The 25566-nt window shown below is 38.5% G+C and overlaps 1 protein-coding gene across 4 annotated transcripts in view; it reads left to right on the top strand.

Annotated features, from left to right (window-relative positions):
- The window catches only part of LOC136863938 (serine/threonine-protein phosphatase 2A 56 kDa regulatory subunit delta isoform), a 766800-nt gene that overhangs the window by 668972 nt on the left and 72262 nt on the right, over window positions 1–25566 (top strand). For 3 of the 4 annotated variants that reach the window (XM_067140384.2, XM_067140386.2, XM_067140385.2), the window contains 2 exons: window positions 1194–1295; window positions 3779–3971. In XM_067140384.2, the coding sequence (XP_066996485.1) occupies window positions 1194–1295; window positions 3779–3971 (295 nt within the window). Of the gene's footprint in view, window positions 1–1193; window positions 1296–3778; window positions 3972–12837; window positions 13005–25566 lie in introns of all 4 variants that reach the window. The other variant, XR_010859229.2, reaches the window with a different exon arrangement.

Genomic DNA, 25566 nt, shown 5'->3' with positions numbered 1-25566 from the left:
TGGTTTCCCATTTTCTCACCAGGCAAATGCTGGGGCTGTACCTTAACTAAGGCCACGGCCGCTTCCTTCCCATTCCTAGGCCTTTCCTGTCCCATCGTCGCCATAAGACATATCTGTGTCGGTGCGACGTGAAACAAATAGCAAAAAAAAAAAAATTAAGGAATAGCCCCAGCATTTGCCTGGTGTGAAAATGGGAAACCACGGAAAACCATCTTCAGGGCTGCCGACATTGGGATTCGAACCCACTATCTTCCGGATGCGAGCTCACAGCTGTGCACTCCTAACCACACGGCCAACTCGCCCGGTACAATAAAATTCTTGTGGCTTCCATGCTGTTGCAGATGTCTGCTTTGTGCAATCTGTATAAGTGAGACTTGCACTAATATTAGGACTATCTGCAAATTTCGACAGGAAAATGGACAAGTATATACATGATACTGTATAGGCTTTTGGGCTTATGGCTTTTTAAGCCTTTCTCGTGGACAGTCGAGATTTTCTTCTGATGTCACAGAGCACCGTTCTCTGCGAAACATAAAGAATTTCACCTTATTTTCTTGACACGGCATAAGCCCGAAAGCCTATACAGTATCATGTGTATAAGTACGGGCCGTGAAAGCATCGGTGGAAAAGTATATTTTAAAGATGTAATTGAGGTTGTAATCTCAAATGAATTATTGGAAGATGAACTTGTTTATGGCATAAATATGGAATTTCGAGAGTTAACGGAATATGCTACTGTACTGATACATCCAAATGCCAAATGATCTTGACAATAATGCAGATATATATTGAAGTGCAGATCTTTTGCATGTTGTGTACATAATGTATAGAAGTTTTTAAATGTGACCCTTCTACATTTAAAATAAGGAGTGAAAGCTTTCAGTAACCTGTGTACTTTATGGTATTATGTCGTATTATGTCTGCCAGTTCTCACCAGAACAAACTGTGATAAACAAATTTGTGGCAGCATGTTAATTTAATTGTTAGCAAATATATGATTATACTAGTACAATATCCTCTTGAATGCCAATGTAACTTAGTCCTTGTGTGTTGATACTCGTTTAGGTAGTTCAAAACCCTCACTGGAAGAAATCAGAAAAATATTCTCTGTGTGTTTCAATGATTCTGTTGTGTGTTTTCATTCAAAATTACATTTTAGTCATTTAAAATTTATTCCTCTTTTTCATCTCTAGGACAATTCATGGGTTAATTTATAATGCCCTAAAGCTGTTCATGGAAATGAACCAGAAATTGTTTGATGAGTGTACTCAACAGTACAGGCAAGAACGTCAAAAGTAAGTACCTATGTAGTTATGGTAGATTTTTCCTCCCAAATACAGAAATGTACTTCTTTTATTTTTTTGTTAAATACCAGAATAACAATATTTAGGCAAAATTTCAAACCTCTTTCTTCCTCCTAAACACTTCTGTATATGGTTTCCACGTTGGTGTATTCCATAAGTGTTACAAGCTATTCAGAATGTGCTCTCTATATAATAACTTTATTGTGAAAGGTTGGTTTGATGAGTGCAGTTTGTTTGTTCTCCAGTCTATCCATGACTAGCTGCAGTAAAACTCCACTTATCCAAACTTCGCTAAACTAAAACCAAAACCAGGCTTAACCAAAACGATGGTGGAAAAAATAAATTAGTAATTTGCAGGACCTGTGCTCAAAATCGAGCTGGCAACATCCTTTCAGCGAGCAACATAACTCTCTTACTCCTACCACACTTTCCAGTACCCTGTATACCATTAACTTCTGCCGTTACCGTACATTTGACTCATTGTTTGCAGTGACAAGAGTCACAGTACCTGCTTCACCGTGTATTGACCAGGAAGTCTTTCGACATTCTATAGTATTTTACTTTTGATGCTAATCAGTGCAAGTGCTTCATGTGTGCTGTTTTAAGGTGTCGGCAAAAAGGAAATGTGTTTGGATGAAGCAGTTAGACAGATGAAAATTGGGAGGCTGTTATGAAATGTAGCATCAGATTATGCTGCCTATATCTCTACAATATCTGATTGGGCAAAAGCGAAGCCAGAATTTCAGGAACACTTGTCGATAATTTCTATACGCAAAACTATGATAAAAGCCAAATACGGGAAATTAAACTAAGCCCTATTCTGTAGTTTACCCAGCAACGTGCTAAAAGAATGCCTTTATCAGGACCTATACTTATGGTTTGTTGAACAAAGCAGTTAATCCACACCAGCTGATACAATGCTCATCAGGAGATGATGTGGTATAATTGCTTGCAAGTGTTGTGAGAAGAGAGTTCAAAAGAAAATTTCTGATTTTATGAATTTTATGAAATAGTGCATCTAAATACTATACATTTAAATACGGTCTGTTTTGAATTTAAATAATACTGCATGCACATAGGTGTAGAATATTTGTTCCTCTCACTGTATCAGTAGTTCCCATAGTTCATACAAAATGTCTCTGCTCTTGCTCCCTGTAGTTTGATTAAGCGTGGTTTTACTCTATCTGTTGTTACAAAAACAAATCCAACCAACCAACCCCATGGCACTACAGCCCTGATGGGCCTTGGCCTATCAAGCGACCACCGCTCAGTCCAAAGTCCTACAAGTTACGAGGTAATGCGTGGTTAGTGAAACAAATCCTCTTGCCGATATTCTTGGCTTTCTAGACTGGAGCCACTATCTCACAGTCATTATAGCTCCTCAGGTCTCTTGTAGGCTAAGTGGACCTCGAATCTGCCCTCAAATCCATTTAGAAATCCCTTATGACTGGATGGGAATTGAATCCAGAGCCTCCAGGTTAGAGGTAGGCTCACTGCCCCTATATCACGAGGCTGCCATCTGTAGTTACACAACTTAGTAATGATATAATAGAGAGTTGAGGACGTACTAACTGTACTCCCCAACTTCATAGTAATAATTGATCTCTGAAAAGTAAATAATGAGGCATGTGTAAAAGTTTGCTTTGTTATAGCTTATGTGGTCACATCTTAACTGGCAGGTCTTTTCAATCATCTCTGTGTTCCCTTTACAAAAAAATGTGCAGCCATCCAGAAAGATTATTCTGCAAAACATAAATTCATGGCCTAGATCTTGATCTAAACCATTCTTCCCTGGCATATTATGGATCTCAGACATACTATCACTACTTAAAAGTTATATAACAGGTTGAGTACTCTATCCTGCTCTCTGCTCTTGTACTATTAATTGGCATTATGTACAAGAGGAATATAGTGCCTTGCTAAGCAAGATGATGGTTGAAGCTGACCCACTGAGAATAGCAATTATAACATTTCTCCAGCATTTTCTCTTTTCTGAAAGGGCACAGTGTTCTGCATCAGTGTAGTTTGATTTATATTCCCATACTTATGTCCTTTGGGCCGATGACCTTCGATGTTAGGCCCCTTTAAACAACAAGCATCACTTATCCCCTTTGCCTCTATACCGATTATGACTTGTATTTATTCGCTTATTAGACTACCCTCTTCTAGTGATTCTGTTGTGGTGTTCACTTTGGTTTACCTACTGTAAACTTTACTTATCATTTACCTCTCATTGCATAAATCAACATACATACATACATGCATACATCATGAACCAGATCAAAGAACATGCTAGATTTTATATTTTCCTCCTGATTGGAATAAAAGAGAGGTTGCACTAAAAAGTACCTGTGTGATGTTTTATTGTTGTATAATATTTAGGAACTTCTTGGAATTCTCGTATCTTTAGTGAACCAGTTGCCTAATCTAGATATGAGTTTTGTTTGTTGTGTTTTATTTTGCTCCATTTGAAGGGAGAAAGAGCGCCAAAGGGATCGAGATGAAGCGTGGTCTCGAGTAGAGGAACTGGCTATGAGGAATCCCAGTTATGCACCTTTACGTTCTGACAGTATTGATAGCAGTGCGAGTGACTTAGGCTCTCCAATTGCTGATGGAACTGCAGATGAAGAGATCACATACGAAAAACTAGAAGCGGAATCTAGGGAAGTAAGTAGTGTTGCAGCTATGTTCATTTACCTGAATATTCTCTAATTTGTGTGTCACTTGATGTCTCTTCTTGTCTTGTGATAGTCCCATTTTCCAAAGCATCAGGATTTCAGAAATAGTTCAGATTAGTATAAAACTATGTCTTTACATTCATTACTCTTGTTTTAGATAATTAAGATCACATGAAATACCCAGTAACATGGTGTAGGTAGTAAAAGATGGCAAAACTTCTTAAAGTGTAGTTGTGATTGCGCGATGTTCAAATCCTAGCACTGACCATGATCATTCTGAATGTTGTTGTTTTTTCCCTCCTCTCGTTGTCATTGGATGACACCGTACCTGAATCCCTGAGATCGCCTTTCACAATCCTATTGCAAAACAGTTGGTTACATTAATTAGTGTAACTACTATGATACAGTGGAGCACACTGGAAAGCATTCATACTGTAATGGTTATGGCGTCCGCCATGCCAACTCGCTACGCGCCGGGGGCGTCATTGTATCGGCCCCACCCCCTTATGCTCAAGCGCGCCAATCACGAGCAACACTTGGTGCTAGGCCGGCCCTCTCACCTCCGTCCGCGCTCCCACAGCAGAGGATGACGGAAATTACTCGACTATTAATCTGGAGTCTTCTATCTCACGAGGTTCCTGGATACATCTATCATCCGGACTGTTCTGGAAGGCCCAGAGCAGGTATATAAGGAGAGGAGTAACTTGGAGTGACAATCAGAGTGAGAGACGGAGTTAGTGAGTAAGAGTGAATGAGAGCAAGATTGAGTTCGCTGGAGCGCAGTCAGTGATGGCCTGGGAGAGTGCAGCCTGATGGAGCATCTGCCTGTTGCAGCCGAGGGCTCGTTCCTGTTTCCCTGATGTCATGTGTGTGTTTCCCTTGAGGCTGGCTGCTGGAGGAGAACCTGGAGTGTTCTGGAGCAGCGCGAAGGGAACACTGGGTGCTGACGTGTGCGGACTGCGAACGGGGTTCGATGGATTGAGTGAACAGCGGATACTATCCCGACGTGCGAGACTGACGTATAGGCTGTGGACCGTGACAGCGCTAACGAGTGTGACTGAGAGAGTGTACTGTAAATAATCTCTCTCTCTCTCTCTCTCTCTCTCTCTCTCTGTGCGTGTGTGCGTGCGTGCGTGCTTGTAGTGCTTAGATAATAATTCTTAGAAATAGGACGCTACCAGGTTCTGTACTCATTTATTCATTTATTTACCCCGCCAACACGTTACAATACATACAAGAAGAATGCAAGACCTACTACATATTCTTTAATCCCTGAAAGAAAGAATTAAGGAAACTTCTTAGTAATTTATTCTGTTAATCTCTCTTCAAGAAATTTTTCACAGCTGTTAGAAACCATAGTTTGTTCTGTAAATTTCTTTGGTGAAGTATGAAAATATCTAAGGTAAGAAAGCTATCAAGAGGAATATAATATATTTCTATGAAGAACAGATTGAGAATGATGACTTGCCATGTAGGCATGTGTGATAGAGTAAAAGACAAATAACATATGGGTCCAAAATTTAGTGCAGCTTTTGTTAGTTGACGATACAGTAAGAATAGTGGTGGTAATTTTGAAAAGTAAATGCTGCTATGAGGTAAAGGGTGGGGTTCAGATGAGACAGTGGAATGGAAAATTGGAGTGGTTATCTTATTTGGAGGCTGGGTGCTTCCCTAGACATGAACAGCAGTTAACGTTCATTTTCAGAATCTCTAACGACAAGAGGGTGGGACGATAGGGGTGAATGTTTGATGATGGTTAAAGCCCTCCAGCATATGATGAAATGCTAAGCACTGTGGTGTTTGGGTACGTTGGATATGATAATATTTTATCTCTGATAATATACGTACGTCCTAAGTGATAGAATAATCACAACACGAGCGAACATAAGTAAAGTTGTCCACAACATCTTGGTTATGAAACAGTATTATTGACCGATATCTGAGCAACTAAGTGCCTGAGCAACAGGGTACCATAAGACTGGAAAACCGCAGAAAGACATATATCGAATACCGAACCCTCAATCTCGTTAGTTACCAGATGTTATAAGATTGTCAATTAGTTTTATAGGAGTAGTCTTGAACCAAAGAATTGTTTTATAATCTTACACAATCTTAGATTAATGATAGTTTGGCTAATGATGCTCACGAAAAGGAGCGAAACATGTACCATGTAAACATCATAATAAATATGTAAGTTTGTAATATATTTTTATTGTATTGTCCGCCTCTGTAGCGTAACGGTTAGTGTGATTAGCTGCCGTCCTCGGGGGCCCGGGTTCGATTCCCGGTACTGCCAGAAATTTAAGTCTGGCAGGAGGGCTGGTATGTGGTTGAAATGGTACATGCAGCTCACCTCCAATGGGGGTGTGCCTGAAAAGAGCTGCGCCACCTCGGGATGAGGACACGAGTTTACCTTTGTCCGACTCGTTGGCTGAATGGTCAGCGTACTGGCCTTCGGTTCAGAGGGTCCCGGGTTCGATTCCCGGCCGGGTCGGGGATTTTAACCTTCATTGGTTAATTCCAATGGCCCGGGGACTGGATGTTTGTGCTGTCCCCAACATCCCTGCAACTCACACACCACACATAACTCTATCCAACACCACAATAACACGCAGTTACCTACAAATGGCAGATGCCGCCCACCCTCACCGGAGGGTCTGCCTTACAAGGGCTGCTCTCGGCTAGAAATAGCCACACGAAATTATTATTATTATTATTGTATTGAAAAGGTGGCAATTGGCAAAACTAAAGGAATTGTATCACAAGTAGACCTTCAATACGGACAAGGAAAATGAAGTTTATAACCTGCAAAGTTACCAACAATACGGAAACTAATACATTAAGAATAACAAAATTAATAAGCAGAGACATTGGAGCGTTGCTAGACGGACCAAGAGGGTAGTCCATGGTAAGTACAGGATAAGAAAAAACAGAGAGAAATGGGGAAACAGGCAAAACTTTCAAAGAAAGGAATCAATTTGAGAAAATTATATTTTACCATAGATTTCCAACAAGAACACGCGATGTACAATAAGTGAGATTTTAAAATGCAATTTTTACAAGTTCAGAACAGGCAAAACCAAACATTATTAAATGAGATCAAATAGATCTTGACTAGATATTTGCAAGTGACACCAATGAGTCCCACCTATAATCCATGATCCATACATAATCACTGTCTTTGATAAGTAAATCACAAAGCTTAAGAAAAAAAAAGGAGTGATCATACAACTGTAAGACTGAATAAAGGCCACACTTAAAGTTTTTGTCAAACCCACCAGTGGTTAAAAAAAAAGAAAGAGAATTTAAGTTACAAATAGTAGGTGGGAATTAAGACCGTAAAAGTAAAAGGGCAGATACAGGGGAGACAGAGGAGAGAGGGAGAAGGATGGATTTCAGGCTGCTTTATTCATATACAGTTAACACTGCGCTGCCAAGCAGAGAGATCTTGATGCGATAACACTTCTAACATTTGTCCATGGTAAGTCCACCTCATTAATTTGAAAACAACAAAGACATCGATCTACAAGATTAGGTTTCAATCAAGGCCTGAAGGGCATGCTGTAGTAAAACATAAAGTCTTTACGAGAAACCACCAAACATGTTGAAAATAAAATATTTGCTCACCCAGCTGTATGATGAATTTTTAGCAGCATTTCAAAATGGTTGATTTAAATATCGCAACGGACCAGCCGCTTGCGAACAAAGCTGCTCTCTCCACTCCTGAATATTCTCACTCAATGTCTGACCGCCGATCAGAGGCTTGAGCACGCTTATATAGTCGCAAAAGGGCGAGTCGAGAAGTTACTAGAACGGAGAGTACGTAAACATGACATAGCGGTGGGGAAGAAGGAGCAGAGGGGAGCAGCACAGTCAGTGATGAGCAGGGCGAGCATCTAGACGATGAAAAGTGTAGCACCAGTAGAGGGGCGAGGTTGGCAGATGGTAAGAAAAATATAAAAGACCATTGATGTTGTAGAGAGAGTCCGTAACAGCACTCAACCCTTCTTGAGCTTTGAAATAAGTGGGTTATTTATTTTCTCCAGCATAGTAATATTCAGATCACAAGTGAATGGAGGTTCAGATTCAATTCTTGGTTCTGCCAGAGACATAAGATTAGCAAAAGGACTGGTATGAGGTTCAAAAGGGTACATGTAGCTCACATTTATTCTATAGAGTTGCCCTGTATATAGGTGTAAAGAATAAATTTAATGAAGTATTTTCTACATTTAATTTGGATTTATTTGGATCGTCATCAGGAGTGATGCCTCTATTGCTACAGATTTTCTGCTACAAGCATATTGCATGTTGTGTAAACTTTCAGTAATGCATGTCATAGTTGTAGCATGCTGTGCTGTGTTCTTTTGAAGAAAGAAATTATCTTAAATGTGAAAATATTTTTCTGATTTTATGTTGATAATGATAATGACAATTCAGAAAATACTTTAAATGCTCTGTCACAGACATAATATACCTTGGTAAATTATTATACTTCCCACCATTCAGTTCTACTATTTTTTAAACTAATGATCACCTATTAAGAGTTCTTGTGTACAGTATTGCTAGGAAAAAATGATAGCAATAATAGATGCAGCAGTTATCAGAGGTAGATCGATATAAAATATACTAGTATCGTATGCACCGTTTTGTTTTGTGAAACTATTTTTAATTTATAACTGTTAGGTTCTTCAGTTCATTGAAACTAATTTACGAATAAATAAATTTAGAAACTACCTGAAAAGGAAAATATATGATAATAGAATTATACCTGAAAAAGAAAAATGAATTTTTGCTATAGCCATAGTTTAGAATTAAATGACAGTACACCAAATTATTACTAATGAAAGAAAACTTAATGATAAAAGAAACTTTTCTAAAATTAGAATTTTGTCATTCCTTTCTTATCCCTTGTGAAGTTTAGAATGTCTATGACTAAAATGGATCTTCAACTTTTTTTATGTATGAGCTACTTAATAATATTAGTAGTCATTTGTCTGATGACTTTTTCTTTTTGGAAAAAGCATGCTAGTTGGTTGGTTGGTTGGTTGGTTGGTTGTTGATCAATGCCTGCCGTTAAGAGTATTTACTTATCCTGATATAAGAAAATATTTCTTGTAAGTCTTAATGGAAACAGGTTGTAAGCTTGCGTTTGGAAGGTAGTAGATTTAAGTCCTCCAGACTGAAGGCTGCCCTCACACTGGCAGTATTCCCCTGAGGCTGGAACCATACTTACAAGAGACTTATATGCCTTCTGCTTTACATCCTTACTACAACACTTCACAACAGAACCAGGGTCTCTACTGGAACAGTTCACCACCACGACATTGTCAGTACTCTGACACCGCTTGACTGCCTGTCCACTTGTCTGTCTTGGATAGGCCGGGTCTGCTTCTTGAGACATTTCCAGTATCAGTCAGCACTGATCTGCATTTAGGGCAGTCGCCCTCATCGTATCTGTTTTTCATATATATACATTCCGAATATATATACTGTCCCCGACTAGGTCTGCCGGTGAACAAGAGACACTCCAGGGGTGCTCAGTTCACAGGACCGCAGACTTAAAAAAAAAAAAAAAATGAAAGTGGCAGGATTGACACAAGGTTCGGAAAATAAGAATGTTTTAAATATAGAGAACATATCACACCTTTATTCAGTGAAAATAAAATATTAGCCATCCTGACATCTATGGTAATGGAAATGATCGCTACTTCACGTTAATTACTATTGCTCTTGATGTAACAAAAAAAGGTACAAACAAATGGGATGGTACACGTAACTTAATTTCCCTACCATTCTAACAGAGTATTTGAATATAACATTGTTTTTCTTCGTTTTAAAACATTTAGTAATTTAAAGTCGAGTTAATTAAAAAAATGAGGTCTTGCGTAGTATTCCTTGAACAATCTGGAAAAATGCATTAATTTTAATAAAGTGTATAATAAAAATATCCAAGATTAATTCATTTTACTACCTTGACACAATCTGAGTGAAATTCTGTTCATCAAAAATTTTGTTAACATTGAAATGAAAATTTGAATTTGCCTTTGTTTTCTACAAGTTAATTCGAGACGTCAAGTATATCTGTTCACATCTTCCCGCTTATCTCCTCGTGAGAACTAATAACAAAACTTATAATCGCTTGGTCATTAAATGAATAAAAATTTAGTATTATGACCCTTCGGAAAAATCAATAAATAGGAAAAAATACATCCTCAACGAGGAAGTCCTGCCCACATAATCAATTAACACCACCAAAGTGTCACATATCACCACAACACAAATGCATAGAAAATAACTGTCTTAACACTAGGAAATCTCTAAATCTACTACTAGCTACTGAAAAATATCAAAGAAGGAAATATCTACAATATTTACACATCATCATCGGGTGTTAATCAATCTCGCCACTCTTCCATTAACTCGTTCCAACATGTTAAAAAGATAGTCTCCACGTGAGTACGAAATAAGACATCGAAAGTGAGCATGCCTGGTTTCGAACTGTAACAGTATTAGAATATTCAATGGAGGATCTATTCTCCAGAACTAAAGTCTTCCAGTAAATTTACACGTACCGTAAACTTAGGATTTCTGACCTTCATGAACACTATTAGGATATTATCCTGAATTATGGAGTACATCGATCAACATGGACTTGTCCTTATCATCAGAAGACATTATTATGTTAACTACACCTCGTAAAATCTTGAAGATTCCATATTTCCATTATATCATGATCAACATCATGTATAAAAATATTCTTACATTAACATGTGAAAATTCCCAATTTCACAAAGACTCATATCGTACGTACAAATTCCTCATAAATCACATGTACAGTACATCATAACGACGACCCTAACTCATCATAACCCATTATCGCACTTGTGTAATCATGAAAATTATAAGGACCTGTCATCGTCCCAAAACAAGTCATATCCTCATTAAATTTGTCTCGATGATTAACTAATCCATTAGTTATCACATACCACATTGCATGTACTCTAAATAAATTCATACACTTGATTCGGAATTAATATCCTGATGACCTGCTATCGTAAATATAAGGTACGAGTAAAAGTCCAATTTCCATGAAAATGTTAAGAATATTGGAAAAATATCACCTCGATAAATTCATCGGACACAGATTAACTCACTATCATAATGAAATTCGTACTATAAGAAAGGATGGTTCCGATAACACATGGATAACTTCAACTGATCCATCATCATCAAACTCGTCAACACGTGGTCATGAATCAAGCAAGTATGCAAATTAAGCTACAAGTCCTATCACACCTCTAGAAATAACCAGTGAAATGTTGTAAAAATAAATCAACTATATATTATAGAACAAATCTAAGGAAAGATGAAGTGTAGAAATAAATAGCTACATAGAACAGATATAAATAATACTTAGTCAACTTAACTTATTTAGTTGTCTTCACATCTCGAAGTCCGGGTCCTCAATCACCCATTCTAAGGCGAGAGTCCCTGCATTTCGCCGCTGCCGACATTGGTCATGGGCTTAGAGCTTCATGATGAAATACGTGGAGTCCATGGCACAAAGTTCCACCTTCTTCTGGGGATGATAACGTAGAGGTCCTCTTCCACGTTTACACTCGTGAGGTTGCTGAAACTTGTACCAAATATGTTAAAAGAAATCCTGAGCACACATGTAATTTAGGATGAAAAGAACACGTACTTTAAATTTTTCTCTGCTATTTCGACGTCTGTTTACTGCACTAACTCAAGTAGTAAATTTGCATAATTCTAGAAAGCATCGAACACAGGAATGATGATAGTATTCCACTGACGTTCTGCATTGAAATCCGCTAGCGAAGTACACAAAGTGACTGTAGATAATAGACCAGGAACATGTCAGCATGTGAGAGCTTGTACTCTTATGACTTGTCTTAAATATCGTGCGTGGCACTCATGGTCGGAAGTGAAGTCAACTCAAGTACTGAATTCTTCTGGGGTTTGATTACGTAATTTCACCATCATTTCTAGCCAAAATACTGTTGAAATCAAGTGAAAATAATTCACACGTGACATTACTAACACAGTTCAGTCAAATATGATTCATAATTATGCATATCACGCCACCAAAGTTATAAATATTTCATTTATTACCAATCGATGTAATTGCAGATGAGCATGCTCTGGTTATTTTTATCTCCCATTCGCTTTTATTTTTATTATTTTTTGTCAGTCAGCCAGCTACCCCCTTCAAGTCAGAAACTGGTTCTCTATCACCTGGACAAGGCCACACGCGCCACGCCGACAAAGCGAACCCCAGTAGCACACTGACCCATATTCAGTCAGCCAAGACCTGTGTACGCTCACAATACCGAATAAGACTTTATAATATTATGTAAATCTTAACTGCAAGAACTTGTTTTGTATTGAAAAGGTGATCTTAATAAACATTCCTGTAATACTCTTGATAAACATACCCCTTAGTCCAGCAGCTCGTCTCCTTTCTCCCAAGTCCTCCCAGCCCAAATCTTGCAACATTTTTGTAATGCTACTCTTTTGTTGGAAGTCACCCAGAACAAATCAAGCTGTTTTTCTTTGGATTTTTTCCAGTTCTTGAATCAAGTAATCCTGGTGAGGGTCCCATACACTAGAACCATACTTACCAGAGATTTATATGCCCTCTCCTTTACATCCTTACTACAACCCCTAAATAACCTCATCATCATCATCATCAAAGTAATCTGTGTATTGTTGAACATGATCAAATGCAGTGCTATACAAATTAATTGGGACAGTTGTACTGTTCAATGTCAGTTCAGTGTTCAGTTGTCTGTTCAGTGAAAGTTTTAGTAATATAATTCATCTCATTGTTGCAGGTGCAGGTAATGAAGATACTTAGATATCATTGTTGAACTTTTAACATATTGTTGGACGAGTATGAGCTTAAAGTGGATACATTGAGCTCTTAATAAATGCAAGTACAATTTTATGAGCTTCATGCAGATGGACCACTGTTGATTCAGTTGTGGTTGGGTCACCTAATGTACGTAAGGAATTATTAGTGCTGCATGATTATTGAAAGGAGCTTAACCAAAGCACTGATTAGTTTAGTATTTCTAGCATTAAAAAGAAAGTAGAAATATTTTTCATAGGAAGAGTAAATGTAGTATGAAACACAGCATTGTCAAATAAGATGTCAAGTTGCAGCTAAGAATGATCAAAAGTGTCTTCATATGGGTTGCGTGTGATCTGCAGATGACCTGGCATTACCAGGTTGTAATATTGACAAGGGTCAGGTGCATAAAACTTGCCTGTCTCATCTTGTTCGGTGTGAAACTAATCTTTCTTGTAAACAAATAAAGCTGTTTTTGTTAGGATTTTTTCCAGTTCTTGAATAAAGTAATCCTGGTGAGGGTCCCATACACTGGAACCATACTTACCAGAGATTTATATGCCCTCTCCTTGACAGGCTGACAGGGTGATAAATTAACACACAACTGGTAGTGTTTTGTTCTAATATTTATTTAATTACTATTACTTATAGGCCTACACTAACACAAACAAGATGGAAGAAGTTAGCAAAGAAACTCTGTAATGGTCAAGAGTAAGAGGAAAAACAGGAAGAAAGATGTTATAATGATAGATAAAAATGGAAATGAAGTGAAGGAGACACAGAAACTTAAAGGAATGTGGAAGGAATATTTTGAAGATGTACTAAACCCAGAAGGATGCATAGAGGAGGAAAGTAGAAGCAAGGAGGAAGGAAAAAACACAGAAAAAGAAAAAGACTTAACATGGGGAGAAGTGGAGGTAGCATTGAACAAGATGAAAGGAGGGAGTATTGAGATGGTGAAGACAGCAGGAGAGGTAGAGACACAGTGGCTTTATGTGTGTTGAAAGTAGTGTGGAAGGAGAGGAGAACCCCTGAAGACTGGAAGAAGAGGAATAGGAAAGATTTTAAAAACTATAGGGGAGTCACATTTATATGTCACTGTGCAAAGGTGTTTGAGAAGTTTGTGGAAGGAAGAGGATATCCAGAAATAGTTAGGTGTGGGAAGAGAAGGTGAAACAACATGGAATGAAATTTAATTGCAAGAGACAATTCTCATGATTGATCCGTATTGAAACTGACTATAAGCAAATTATCACAAAAATAATTTATTCTATTATCACCACCTATTCAATACAAGCCATGTGCTACGTGGATGAAATCTACATAATACCACAGTCTAATATATACATACAGTCGCAAAGCTCTAATAAGAGGAAGGTTCATCCATTTGACAGCTGGAGCGACTAGCACCTCTAGCGGTGAGGTAGAGGCAATTTGCTAGCAGACAACAGGGAACGAATTACCACTCCAGTCTAAAATGGTTATAACTTCTGAACCATTCATGCAAATAATATCCTGACAAGGTTATTGTAATCCTTATGAAATAGTGGAGGAGGTCAAACAATTTATTTCGATGAGGAGTTTGAGGATAATATCAAAATATTTATTTAATCTTAAGGAGTTATGTTTTTTCACCACGGACTATAACATAAAATCGCTTCTAGAGGCCAACCGATTCGAAATACGTATATACCATCGCGGACTTTTTTTGTAGAGATTTTTATGCTCTACAATTCGTATGTTTACACTTGGGGTCTATCGTTGACGGTTCAGGCAGCGTAAGCCAAGAAGGCAAGTGACCGACCATGGTATAGCGCTGGCCTTCTTACCCCAACTTGGCAGGTTCGATGTCGGTCGGTCACTTGCTTTCTTGGCTTACGGCGCGTGAACCATCAACGATAGACCCCAAGTGTAAGCATACGAATTGTAGCCCATAGAAACCTCTATAAAAAAGTCTGCGATGGTATATACCTATTTCCAACCGTTTGCCCTCTAAAAGTGATTTTATGTTATAGTCCGCAGGAAGAAAAGTTAACTCCTTAAGATTAAATAAATATTTCGATATTATCCTCGAACTCCTCATCGAAATAAATTGTTTGACCTCCTCCACTATTTCATAAGGATTACAATAACCTTGTCAGGACATTATTTGCAGGAATGGTTCAGAAGTTATGACCATTTTATACTGTAGTGGTAATTCGTTCCCTGTTGTCTGCTAGCAAGCTGCCTCTACCTCGCCTCTTGGAGCGCTGTAGTCGCCTCGGATGAAAAATATCATCAGAGCTTCGCGACTGTATGTATTAGACTGTGATAATACTATGAACACTTCTCAGGGACATGTTTCACCTCTTGTTAAGGGCATCATCAGCCTGTAGGTAGGTAACCTTTAGGTCAGATATCTAAAACATTATCTTTTCATACATGGATTACAATGGAAATTACTTTACACATTAAAAACATCTTAAAATTAACATGCTACAGTTATAATATTAAAAAAATGGTCACATTGCACATTATGAGTATCGTGAATAGATAGTGTCTATACTCGTGAAAATTTTAAAAAATCTTTTAGTGATGTTCTTTTTAGATTCTAAAGAAGTCCAAAGCTAAAATAGATCCTCTTCATAACAACTTGCAGGTCATTGGGATAGTAACAGTCTTGAGTAAAGAGTATAATCTTCTTTGGGTACGTAAGTCCCAAATGTTCTGTACCTGAACTTGATAAAATCAATGTCATTTAAATATAAACAACAGCTGGATATTTAAGAATAAATTAGATAAGGTTGAGTATTGTTATTAAAATGTTGTAATTTTAAAAAATGGTCCTATGTTGTCTGCCGCGTAAAGCGGTGTCATGATTCCAAGTTGAGGCTGCTGCTTAATTATGAAATTGTGTCGATGTTATGAGCAGTTGTGTGTGAATAGTCCTACATGTAGATGTGAATTAGCCTTTGAGAGGGATATTGTCTGTAAAGAATTAAAAGAGAAGTTAAAATTAGGATTTGAAGCATACGTATTGACAAGAAACTTCAAGTAGTTAATATGACAATTGAGAAGTAACTTACTTGTCAAGATGCTAGGTAGATCTGACTGTTCCGGCAGTTCCTGCCTGACTAACGTTTCTATTCTTAGTGTTATACTTATGCGGTAAAGTTGGGGTGGGGTGTGGAGGGGGAGAGGGGTTTTGTTGATCCTTAAGCACCTGTGCCATTACTGGTGGGGCGTTAATAGGGGTGATGTGGATAGACCTAACGTTTGGCTTGGTGAATGAAATATTTGGTTGAGACGATTTTAAAAGATTTTGGATTTTATTCTGGTGTGAATTCACGATATGTATTAATTTGGGTGTTAATTCATATAAAGGATTTTTATTTTCTGTGGCCTCATTTAAATTATGATATTATAGGTTTGGTCCAAAAAATGTGTAAATTTTCTATTTTGTTCATTAACTTTCCTTTACTAATACATTTAATAACAGTAAGATCCTTCTCGATAGTTGTAAAGTGGTGTCCTCTATCAGTCATGTGCTGGCCCATGGCCAAGTACTTATTATGTTTAAAGGCGTTGTAGTGTTCCATATATCTCGTGGAAAAGCTCCTCCCAGTCTTACCAACATATGAAAATCCACACTATGAACATGTTAATCTATATATCCCAGATCGTGAGTAAATGTTACTAGGGACACAGGGTAGTGTGTTATCCAGGAATTAGGTTGAGGCAGATGTTGAGGAAAGTAGAAGAGAGGGAGGAGGGGAAGGAGAAGGTGGTAGTGTTCCACATTGGTACCAACAATGTAAGGCAAACTGATATAAGTACCAACATAGTTGGGGATGTGTGGGATCTGGTAAATGCAGCACAGGTGGAATTTAAGGAAGTGTAGATTATCAACGGAAAACTGTGTAGGAGGGTTACTGACTGGACGTTGATTGGGGATTTAAGTGAGACTATGGAATGGGTATGTGGGAAACTGGGAGTGAAATTTCTAGGTCCTAATGGGTGGGTAAGAGATAGAGATCTGTGCTCAGATGGCCTTCACCTAAACCACAGTGGTATGTATAAGTTAAGAAATTTGTTTGGAAGGATAATAGGGAGGTACATTCAGGGAAACGGGGGGTCTAGGGAGCGGTGACAAGGGTACAGAGATCTGGAAGTCAAGTAGGGATGATATAAAAATGTAGTGTTGAACTGTAGAAGTATTGTAAAGAAGGAATAGAATTAAGTAATATAATACATATATATTTACCAGATATTGTAATAGAAGTTGAATCATGGCTGAGAAATGATATAATGGATGCAGAAATCTTATCACAGAACTGGAGAGTGTATCGTAGCGATAGGATAGGAATGGTGGGAGGGGGAGTATTCATTCTGGTGAAAGAAGAATTTGTAAGCTATGAAAAGGTTAAAGATGAGAAACATGAAATTCTAGGTTTAGGGCTCATTTCTAAAAATAATAAGGCAACTTGATGTCTTTGGAGTGTAACGAATGGGAAAGGGTAGCGCTGACATGGATTCAGTATTATTTGATAAGATAATCAGCTGTGTGGGAAACGATATGGAAAGAAATGTGATTGTAGTGGGAGATCTGAATTTACCAAATGTCAATTGGGAAATGCGAACAACAGAAAGCATGACCAACAAATGGCAAATAAGCTAATATGGGAAGGACAACTGATTCAGAAAATGATGGAACCAACTAGAGGGAAAAATATCCTGGATGTGGTGCCGGTAAAACCAGATGAGCTCTACGGAGAAACTGAAGTAATAGATGGCATTAGTGATCATGAAGCTGTTTTGGTCATAGTTAAAAATAAATGTGATAGAAAGGAAGGTCTTAAAAGTAGGACTATTAGGCAGTACCATATGGCTGATAAAGCAGGCATAAGGCAGTTTCTAAAAAGTAACTACGATCTGTGGAAAACGGTAAATAAAAATGTAAACCGACTCTGGGATGGGTTTAAAGCAATTGTTGAGGAATGTGAAAGCAGGTTTGTGCCTTTAAAGGTGGTAAGGAATGGTAAAGACCCACCTTATTATAATAGAGAAATAAAAGACTAAGAAGGAGGTGCAGATTGGAAAGAAATAGTGAGAAGTGGCTGTGGAAGTAAGGAGAAATTTAAGGAACTTACTAGGAAATTGAATCTAGCAAAGAAGGCAGCTAAGGATAACATGATGGCAAGCATAATTAGCAGTCATACAAATATTAGTGAAAAATGGAAGGGTATGTACAGGTATTTTAAGGCAGAAACAGGTTCCAGGAAGGACATTCCAGGAATAATTAATGAACAAGGGGAGTGTGTACGTGAGGACCTTCAAAAGGCAGAAGTATTGTCAGCAGTATGTTAACATTGTTGGTTACAAGGATAAGGTCCAAATAGAGGAGGAGACTAATGCTAAATAAGTATTAAAATTTACATATGATAACAATGACATTTACAATAAGATGCAAAACTTGAAAACTCGAAAAGCAGCTGGAATTGATAAAATTTTTGGGATATACTAAAGACAATGGTTTGGGATATAGTACCTTATCTGAAGTACTTATTTGATTATTGTTTGGTTGAAGGAGCTATACCAAATGAATGGCGAGTTGCTATAGTAGCCCCTGTGTATAAAGGAAAGTGTGATAGACATAAAACCAAAAATTACCGGCCAGTAATTTTGACATGCAGTGCATGTAAGCTTTGGGAAGGCATTCTTTCTGATTATATTAGATACGTTTGCGAAATTAATAACTGGTTCGATAGAAGGCAGTTCGGTTTTAGGAAAGATTATTCCACTGAAGCTCAACTTGTAGGATTCCAGCAAGATATAGCAGATATCTTGGATTCTGGAGGTCAAATGGACTGTATCGCGATTGACCTGTCTAAAGCATTTGATAGGGTGGATCATGGGATACTGACAAAAATGAGTACAATTGGACTAGACAAAAGAGTGACTGAATGGGTTGCTATATTTCTAGAAAATTGATCACCAGGCGAGTTGGCCGTGTGATTAGGAGCGTGCAGCTGTGAGCTCACATCCAAGAGATATTGGGTTCGATCCCCACTGTCGGCAGCCCTGAAGATGGTTTTCCCTGGTTTCCCATTTTCACACCAAGCAAATGTTGGGGCTGTACCTTAATTAAGGCCACGGCCGCTTCCTTCCTATTCCTAGGCCTTGCCTGTCCCACCGTTGCCATAAGACCTATCTGTGTCGGTGGGACGTAATGCAACTAGCAAAAAAAAAAGGGGGGGAAAAGGAAAATAGATCTCAGAGAATTAGAGTAGGTGAAGCTTTATCTGACCCTGTAATAATTAAGAGGGGAATTCCTGAAGGCAGTGTTATTGGACTTTTATGTTTTCTTATACACTGACTGACAGAGCAAATGCAGCACCAAGAAGGAGTGGTTCGAAAGGGATGAAAGTTGGGGAAAAAACAGAGACGGCACGGACGAATAATTGATGTTTATTTCAAACCGATATGCAGGTTACACAATGCGCACGGCATCGACTCAGTAGGATGTAGGACCACCGCGAGCGGCGATGCACACAGAAACACGTCGAGGTACAGAGTCAATAAGAGTGCGGATGGTGTCCTGAGGGATGGTTCTCCATTCTCTGTCAACCATTTGCCACAGTTGGTCGTCCGTACGAGGCTGGGGCAGAGTTTGCAAACGGCGTCCAATGAGATCCCACACGTGTTCGATTGGTGAGAGATCCGGAGAGTACGCTGGCCACGGAAGCATCTGTACACCTCGTAGAGCCTGTTGGGAGATGCGAGCAGTGTGTGGGCGGGCATTATCCTGCTGAAACAGAGCATTGGGCAGCCCCTGAAGGTACGGGAGTGCCACCGGCCGCAGCACATGCTGCACGTAACGGTGGGCATTTAACGTGCCTTGAATACGCACTAGAGGTGACGTGGAATCATATGCAATAGCGCCCCAAACCATGATGCCGCGTTGTCTAGCGGTAGGGCGCTCCACAGTTAATGCCGGATTTGACCTTTCTCCACGCCGACGCCACACGCGTCTGCGGTGACTATCACTGACAGAACAGAAGCGTGACTCATCGGAGAACACGACGTTCCGCCATTCCCTCATCCAAGTCGCTCTAGCCCGGCACCATGCCAGGCGTGCACGTCTATGCTGTGGAGTCAATGGTAGTCTTCTGAGCGGACGCCGGGAGTGCAGGCCTCCTTCAACCAATCGACGGGAAATTGTTCTGGTCGATATTGGAACAGCCAGGGTGTCTTGCACATGCTGAAGAATGGCGGTTGACGTGGCGTGCGGGGCTGCCACCGCTTGGCGGCGGATGCGCCGATCCTCGCGTGCTGACGTCACTCGGGCTGCACCTGGACCCCTCGCACGTGCCACATGTCCCTGCGCCAACCATCTTCGCCACAGGCGCTGCACCGTGGACACATCCCTATGGGTATCGGCTGCGATTTGACAAAGCGACCAACCTGCCCTTCTCAGCCCGATCACCATACCCCTCGTAAAGTAGTCTGTCTGCTGGAAATGCCTCCGTTGACGGCGGCCTGGCATTCTTAGCTATACACGTGTCCTGTGGCACACGACAACATGTTCTACAATGACTGTCGGCTGAGAAATCACGGTACGAAGTGGGCCATTCGCCAATGCCGTGTCCCATTTATCGTTCGCTACGTGCGCAGCACAGCGGCGCATTTCACATCATGAGCATACCTCAGTGATGTCAGTCTACCCTGCAATTGGCATAAAGTTCTGACCACTCCTTTTTGGTGTTGCATTTGCTCTGTCAGTCAGTGTATTTTTAAATGATATGAGTAAACAAGTGGAATCAGAGGTAAGGCTTTTTGCAGATGATGTTATTCAGTATAGAGTAATAAATAAGTTACAAGATTGTGAGCAACTGCAACGTGACCTCGATAATGTTGTGAGATGGACAGCAGGTAATGGTATGTTGATAAAAGGGGTTAAATGTCAGGTTGTGAGTTTCACAAATAGGAAAAGTCCTCTCAGCTTTAATTACTGCATTGATGGAGTGAAAGTTCCTTTTGGGGATCATTGTAAGTACTTAGGTGTTAATATAAGGAAAGATCTTCATTGGGGTAATCACATAAATGGGATTGTAAATTAAGGGTACAGATCTCTGCACATGGTTATGAGGGTGTTGGGGGTTGTAGTAAGGATGTAAAGGAGAGGGCATATAAGTCTCTGGTAAGACCCCAACTAGAGTATGGTTCCAGTGTATGGGACCCTCACCAGGATTACTTGATTCAAGAACTGGAAAAAATCCCAAGAAAGGTATTTTAATTTGTTCTGGGTGATTTCCGACAAAAGAGTAGCGTTAAAAAAAGGTGCAAAGTTTGGGCTGGGAAGAACTGGAGAAAGAAGACGAGCTGCTCGACTGAATGGTATGTTACAGACCATCACTCTCATTGAAAACAGCGATCTCACTTAGTTCACAAAAGGAGTATATTTATTACCCCACCTATTCAATACCATTAGTACCACGTTATGTGGTTAATTAAACATAGAAAATCTAAATATTATGGGGACATGTTTCACCCTTCCTTTATTGGCATCATCAGCCACATTAATTTAATCTTAAAACAAACATTGTTTAGAGGACAATGACATTTATAATTTGTAAAAATTGAACTGTGATTTTTTATGATATTAGTTATGGAGTAGTAGTTAAAAAATATGTTGTTGGGACATGACATATACAATACATGTTAAAATAATTGTAAACAAATTTAAAATCTTGTCCAAAAGAAAATTTGTGTCATATAAAATTGTAAAAACGGCACATGTCTGATACTGAAGTGGATCCTTGTTGTCTTCTGCCCCAGTAAGTATATGCTGAATTTTCTTCCGAAGAGGATCCACTTCAGTACCAGACCTGTGCCATTTTTAGAATTTTATTTGACACAAATTTTCTTTTGGACAAGATTTTAAATTTGTTTACAATGATTTTAACATGTATTGTATATGTCATGTCCCAACATCATATTTTATAACTACTATTCCGTAACATTAATATCATAAGAAATCACAGTTCAATTTTTACAATGTTTGTTTAAGATTAAATTAATATGGCTGATGATGCCCAATAAAGGAAGGGCGAAACATTTGTCCCCATAATATTTAGATTTACTATGTTTAATTAACCACTTAATGTGGTACTAATTGTTTTGAATAGGTGGGGTAATAATTATACTCCTTTTGTAAAAGTAAGTAAGTGATATGTTCCGAGCTGTCAGCGGAGAGATGGCGTGGAATGACATTAGTAGACGAATAAGTTTGAGTGGTGTTTTTAAAAGTAGGAAAGATCACAATATGAAGATAAAGTTGGAATTCAAGAGGACAAATTAGGGCAAATATTCATTTATAGGAAGGGGAGTTAGGGATTGGAATAACTTACCGAGGGAGTTGTTTATTAAATTTCCAATTTCTTTGAAATCATTTAAGAAAAGGCTAGGAAAGCAACAGATAGAGAATCTGCCACCTGGGCGACTGCCCTAAATGCAGATCAGTATTGACTGACTGATTGATTGATTGATTGATTGATTGATTGATTGATTGATTGATTGATTGATTGATTGATTGATTGATTGATTGTAATTGACCTTATTGTGATTAAGAAATATGTTTTGATTGGTGTTGACCATCTTGAAAGCTATATTAATATTGTGCTTCTTTAGGGTATTAGTAATTTGGTGGATGGCGGCATTATTAAAAGTAAAAGTAGAGAATTTGTTTTTTTAGGCTTGTCTGGGATGAGGTTCGTGGATAATTTGGTTTTTACTTTGTTGATTAGACGATTGACCATGTCAACTTTGAAATGTTGATTTTGGCAAGATTTCTTATATACTTCAATTTAGCCTTAAGTTTTTAGAAGAAAGAGGAATTTTTAGATCTCTGTAAATAAAGCTATAGATTGAGGCTTGTTTTTGGGCCTTATGGTGTTGGTAGGTATTGTTATTGCAGTGGGAAATTGTGTAGGTTTTCTAAAGATACAAAAATCGAATGCATTATGAAAACGTGTGACCGTTATATCTAAAAAGTTTAAGGAATTATTCATCTCGTCTTCTTTAGTAAATTTAGTGTTAGGGTCAATTTTATTTAAATGTTTTTAATTCTTCACTGTTGGTGATGTGCTCGTCGATAATTACGAACGTATCATCCACAAATCTGAGCCACAAACATACATCTTTTATTTGTGGTACAGTCTTTATATGCTCTTTAGAATCCATATAAATGTTTGTTAGGGTGCCAGATAGAGGGTAACCCATAGCTAGACTCTTTTGTTGGTAAACCGTACCATTAGGAGAGAAGTAATTATTATTTAAGACAAATCTTAAGTTTTTCATAAATTCTTTGATTTCCTGTTTACTAATATTACTATGTTTATTGATGTTATTGTTGATGATTCTTACTGTTTCACCGGTTGGAATATTTGGGTACATGTTTACGACATCGTAAGAACATAATGTATGATTGGGTCTTAGAAGAAACTTATTCAAAATTTCACAAAATTTAACCGTTTTTTTAAGGGGTATTTATTATTGAATACAAAATGTTTCCTTAGGAAACTTTGAATGAATTTTGATACTCTGTAGGTAGGACTATTTCTGTAGTTTGTGATAGGGCGCATTGGTATATCCTTTTTGTGGATTTTAGGCATAGCTCTGCCTGTTGGTATACTAGGATTCATATTAAGAAAATTGGAGCTTTTAATTAAACTTTTTAGATTTCATTGTACTTTTGTGATAGGATCTGTATTAATTATTGTGAAAATCTTGCCCTTAAAGAATCCTTCAGTTTTTTCAATGTATGTGTGTTTGTCTAATAGAACTGTGGATCCTCCTTTGTACGCTTTTGTGACGATAATGTTGTTGATGTCTATTTTCCTTTTCACGTTCTGGATCAATTTATTGTGGTTATAATCAAAATTAGCGTTCATTTCTTCTGCCAGCCTAGGTAATTTCTTTTTTACTTCAAACCTAACGTTGTTTTGAAACTCTAAGGGAAGTTTTGAAATATGAGCTTCGATCTCGGCTACTGTATTAATAATGTCCATTTCTTTTTTCTTGCTAGGCCAATTGTGTTTTAAGCCTCTGTTCAGAATCCCTATCTCTTCTTCAGAAAACTGCGTGTTCGTCAAGTTAACTACTGTATGTGTATTGACCTGAGGGGAAGTAGTCCTTTGTGTGCCAATGTTATGTTTAGAGGAACGTATTGGGGAATCTTTTAACTGTGATTATTTCTTGTCGATGGTTGCCTGCTTCCTGTCCAATATTAAGCCTAATTTGTTATCCACATGTAATAGGAATGAGCTCCATTCCAACGGAGTCAACGCCTGAGCTAACATTAAATGAACTTTATATAACTGTAAATTTAAGAGTGATTTCTTTTTGTACGTAGTTTTAATTTCACTTCTTATCCACATCTCATTAACTTTCTTTTGAACTCTGTTCAAACTTAGATTGGTTAGGTTTTTTCTCTGTGTAGATTTCAAAAACTTAGGTAGTAATTTTAGGGTAAGGCACTGTTTCAAGAAGGTTATCTCCTTTGCTAATTTATGTATTTTGACCTTAAGGTTAAAGTACCTATTTAAATGGCATTTTGCCTGGTTGGCTATAAATTTCAAGAGACTATTGTCATGATTGATCTGTATTGAAACTGGCTATAAGGAAATGATCACAAAAATAATTTATTCTGTTATCACCACCTATTCAATACAAGCCACTTGCTATGTGGATGAAATCTACATAATACTATGTACGCTTCTCAGGGACATGTTTTGTTTATGAAATTTAATGCCAAAAAGAGCGAGATAGTGATCACAACTAGAAAGGAGGAGAGACCTATGAGAGGATAATATTGGAGGGGAACAGCTTACGAAGGTAGAGAGTTTCCAAGTACATGGGAAGTATCGTGGAGGAAGGTGGAAGGAATGATAAGGAAATAATCAAGGTTGGAAGACAAGCAGGAGCATTCCTGAAATATCGGAAGCCTGGTTTGGAGCAAGGATATCCCTCAGAGAAGCAAAAGAGTGATATGCAGGATGTACTATGTAGCTATTCTGACGTATGCAGCAGAAACTTGGGTAATTAGGCAGAGGGCCATAACTTTTTTTTTTGCTAGGGGCTTTACGTCGCACCGACACAGATAGGTCTTATGGCGACGATGGGATAGGAAAGGCCTAGGAGTTAGAAGGAAGCGGCCGTGGCCTTAATTAAGGTACAGCCCCAGCATTTGCCTGGTGTGAAAATGGGAAACCACGGAAAACCATTTTCAGGGCTGCCGATAGTGGGATTCGAACCTACTATCTCCCGGATGCAAGCTCACAGCCGCGCGCCTCTACGCGCACGGCCAACTCGCCCGGTGAGAGCCATAACTAGGATACAGGCAAGTGAAATGATATTTCTGAGAAGCAGGATAAGAGTGACAAGAATGGATAAGAACAGAAATGAGAAGGTTAGAGAATTAGTAAACGAAGAACCACTACAGAACAGGATAGACACATCTAGACTAGAATGGTATGGACACATGAAGAGAATGACAGAGGAAAAGATACTGAGGAGGATACATGAAATGGAGAAAACAGGTGAAAGTTTACTTTTATTGATTTAATGTGAATAAGACTTGATATAGGAAATTAAGCTGATTTCTTCCAAACGTATCTCTTAGTCGAGCAGCTTGTCTCCTTACTCCCAAGTCTTCCCAGCCCACTGTTTGCAA

This window comes from Anabrus simplex, chromosome 2, assembly GCF_040414725.1.
Source record: "Anabrus simplex isolate iqAnaSimp1 chromosome 2, ASM4041472v1, whole genome shotgun sequence".
In the NCBI taxonomy this organism is placed as follows: Eukaryota; Metazoa; Arthropoda; class Insecta; order Orthoptera; family Tettigoniidae; genus Anabrus; species Anabrus simplex.
This window is presented reverse-complemented; position numbering and strand designations above follow the sequence as displayed.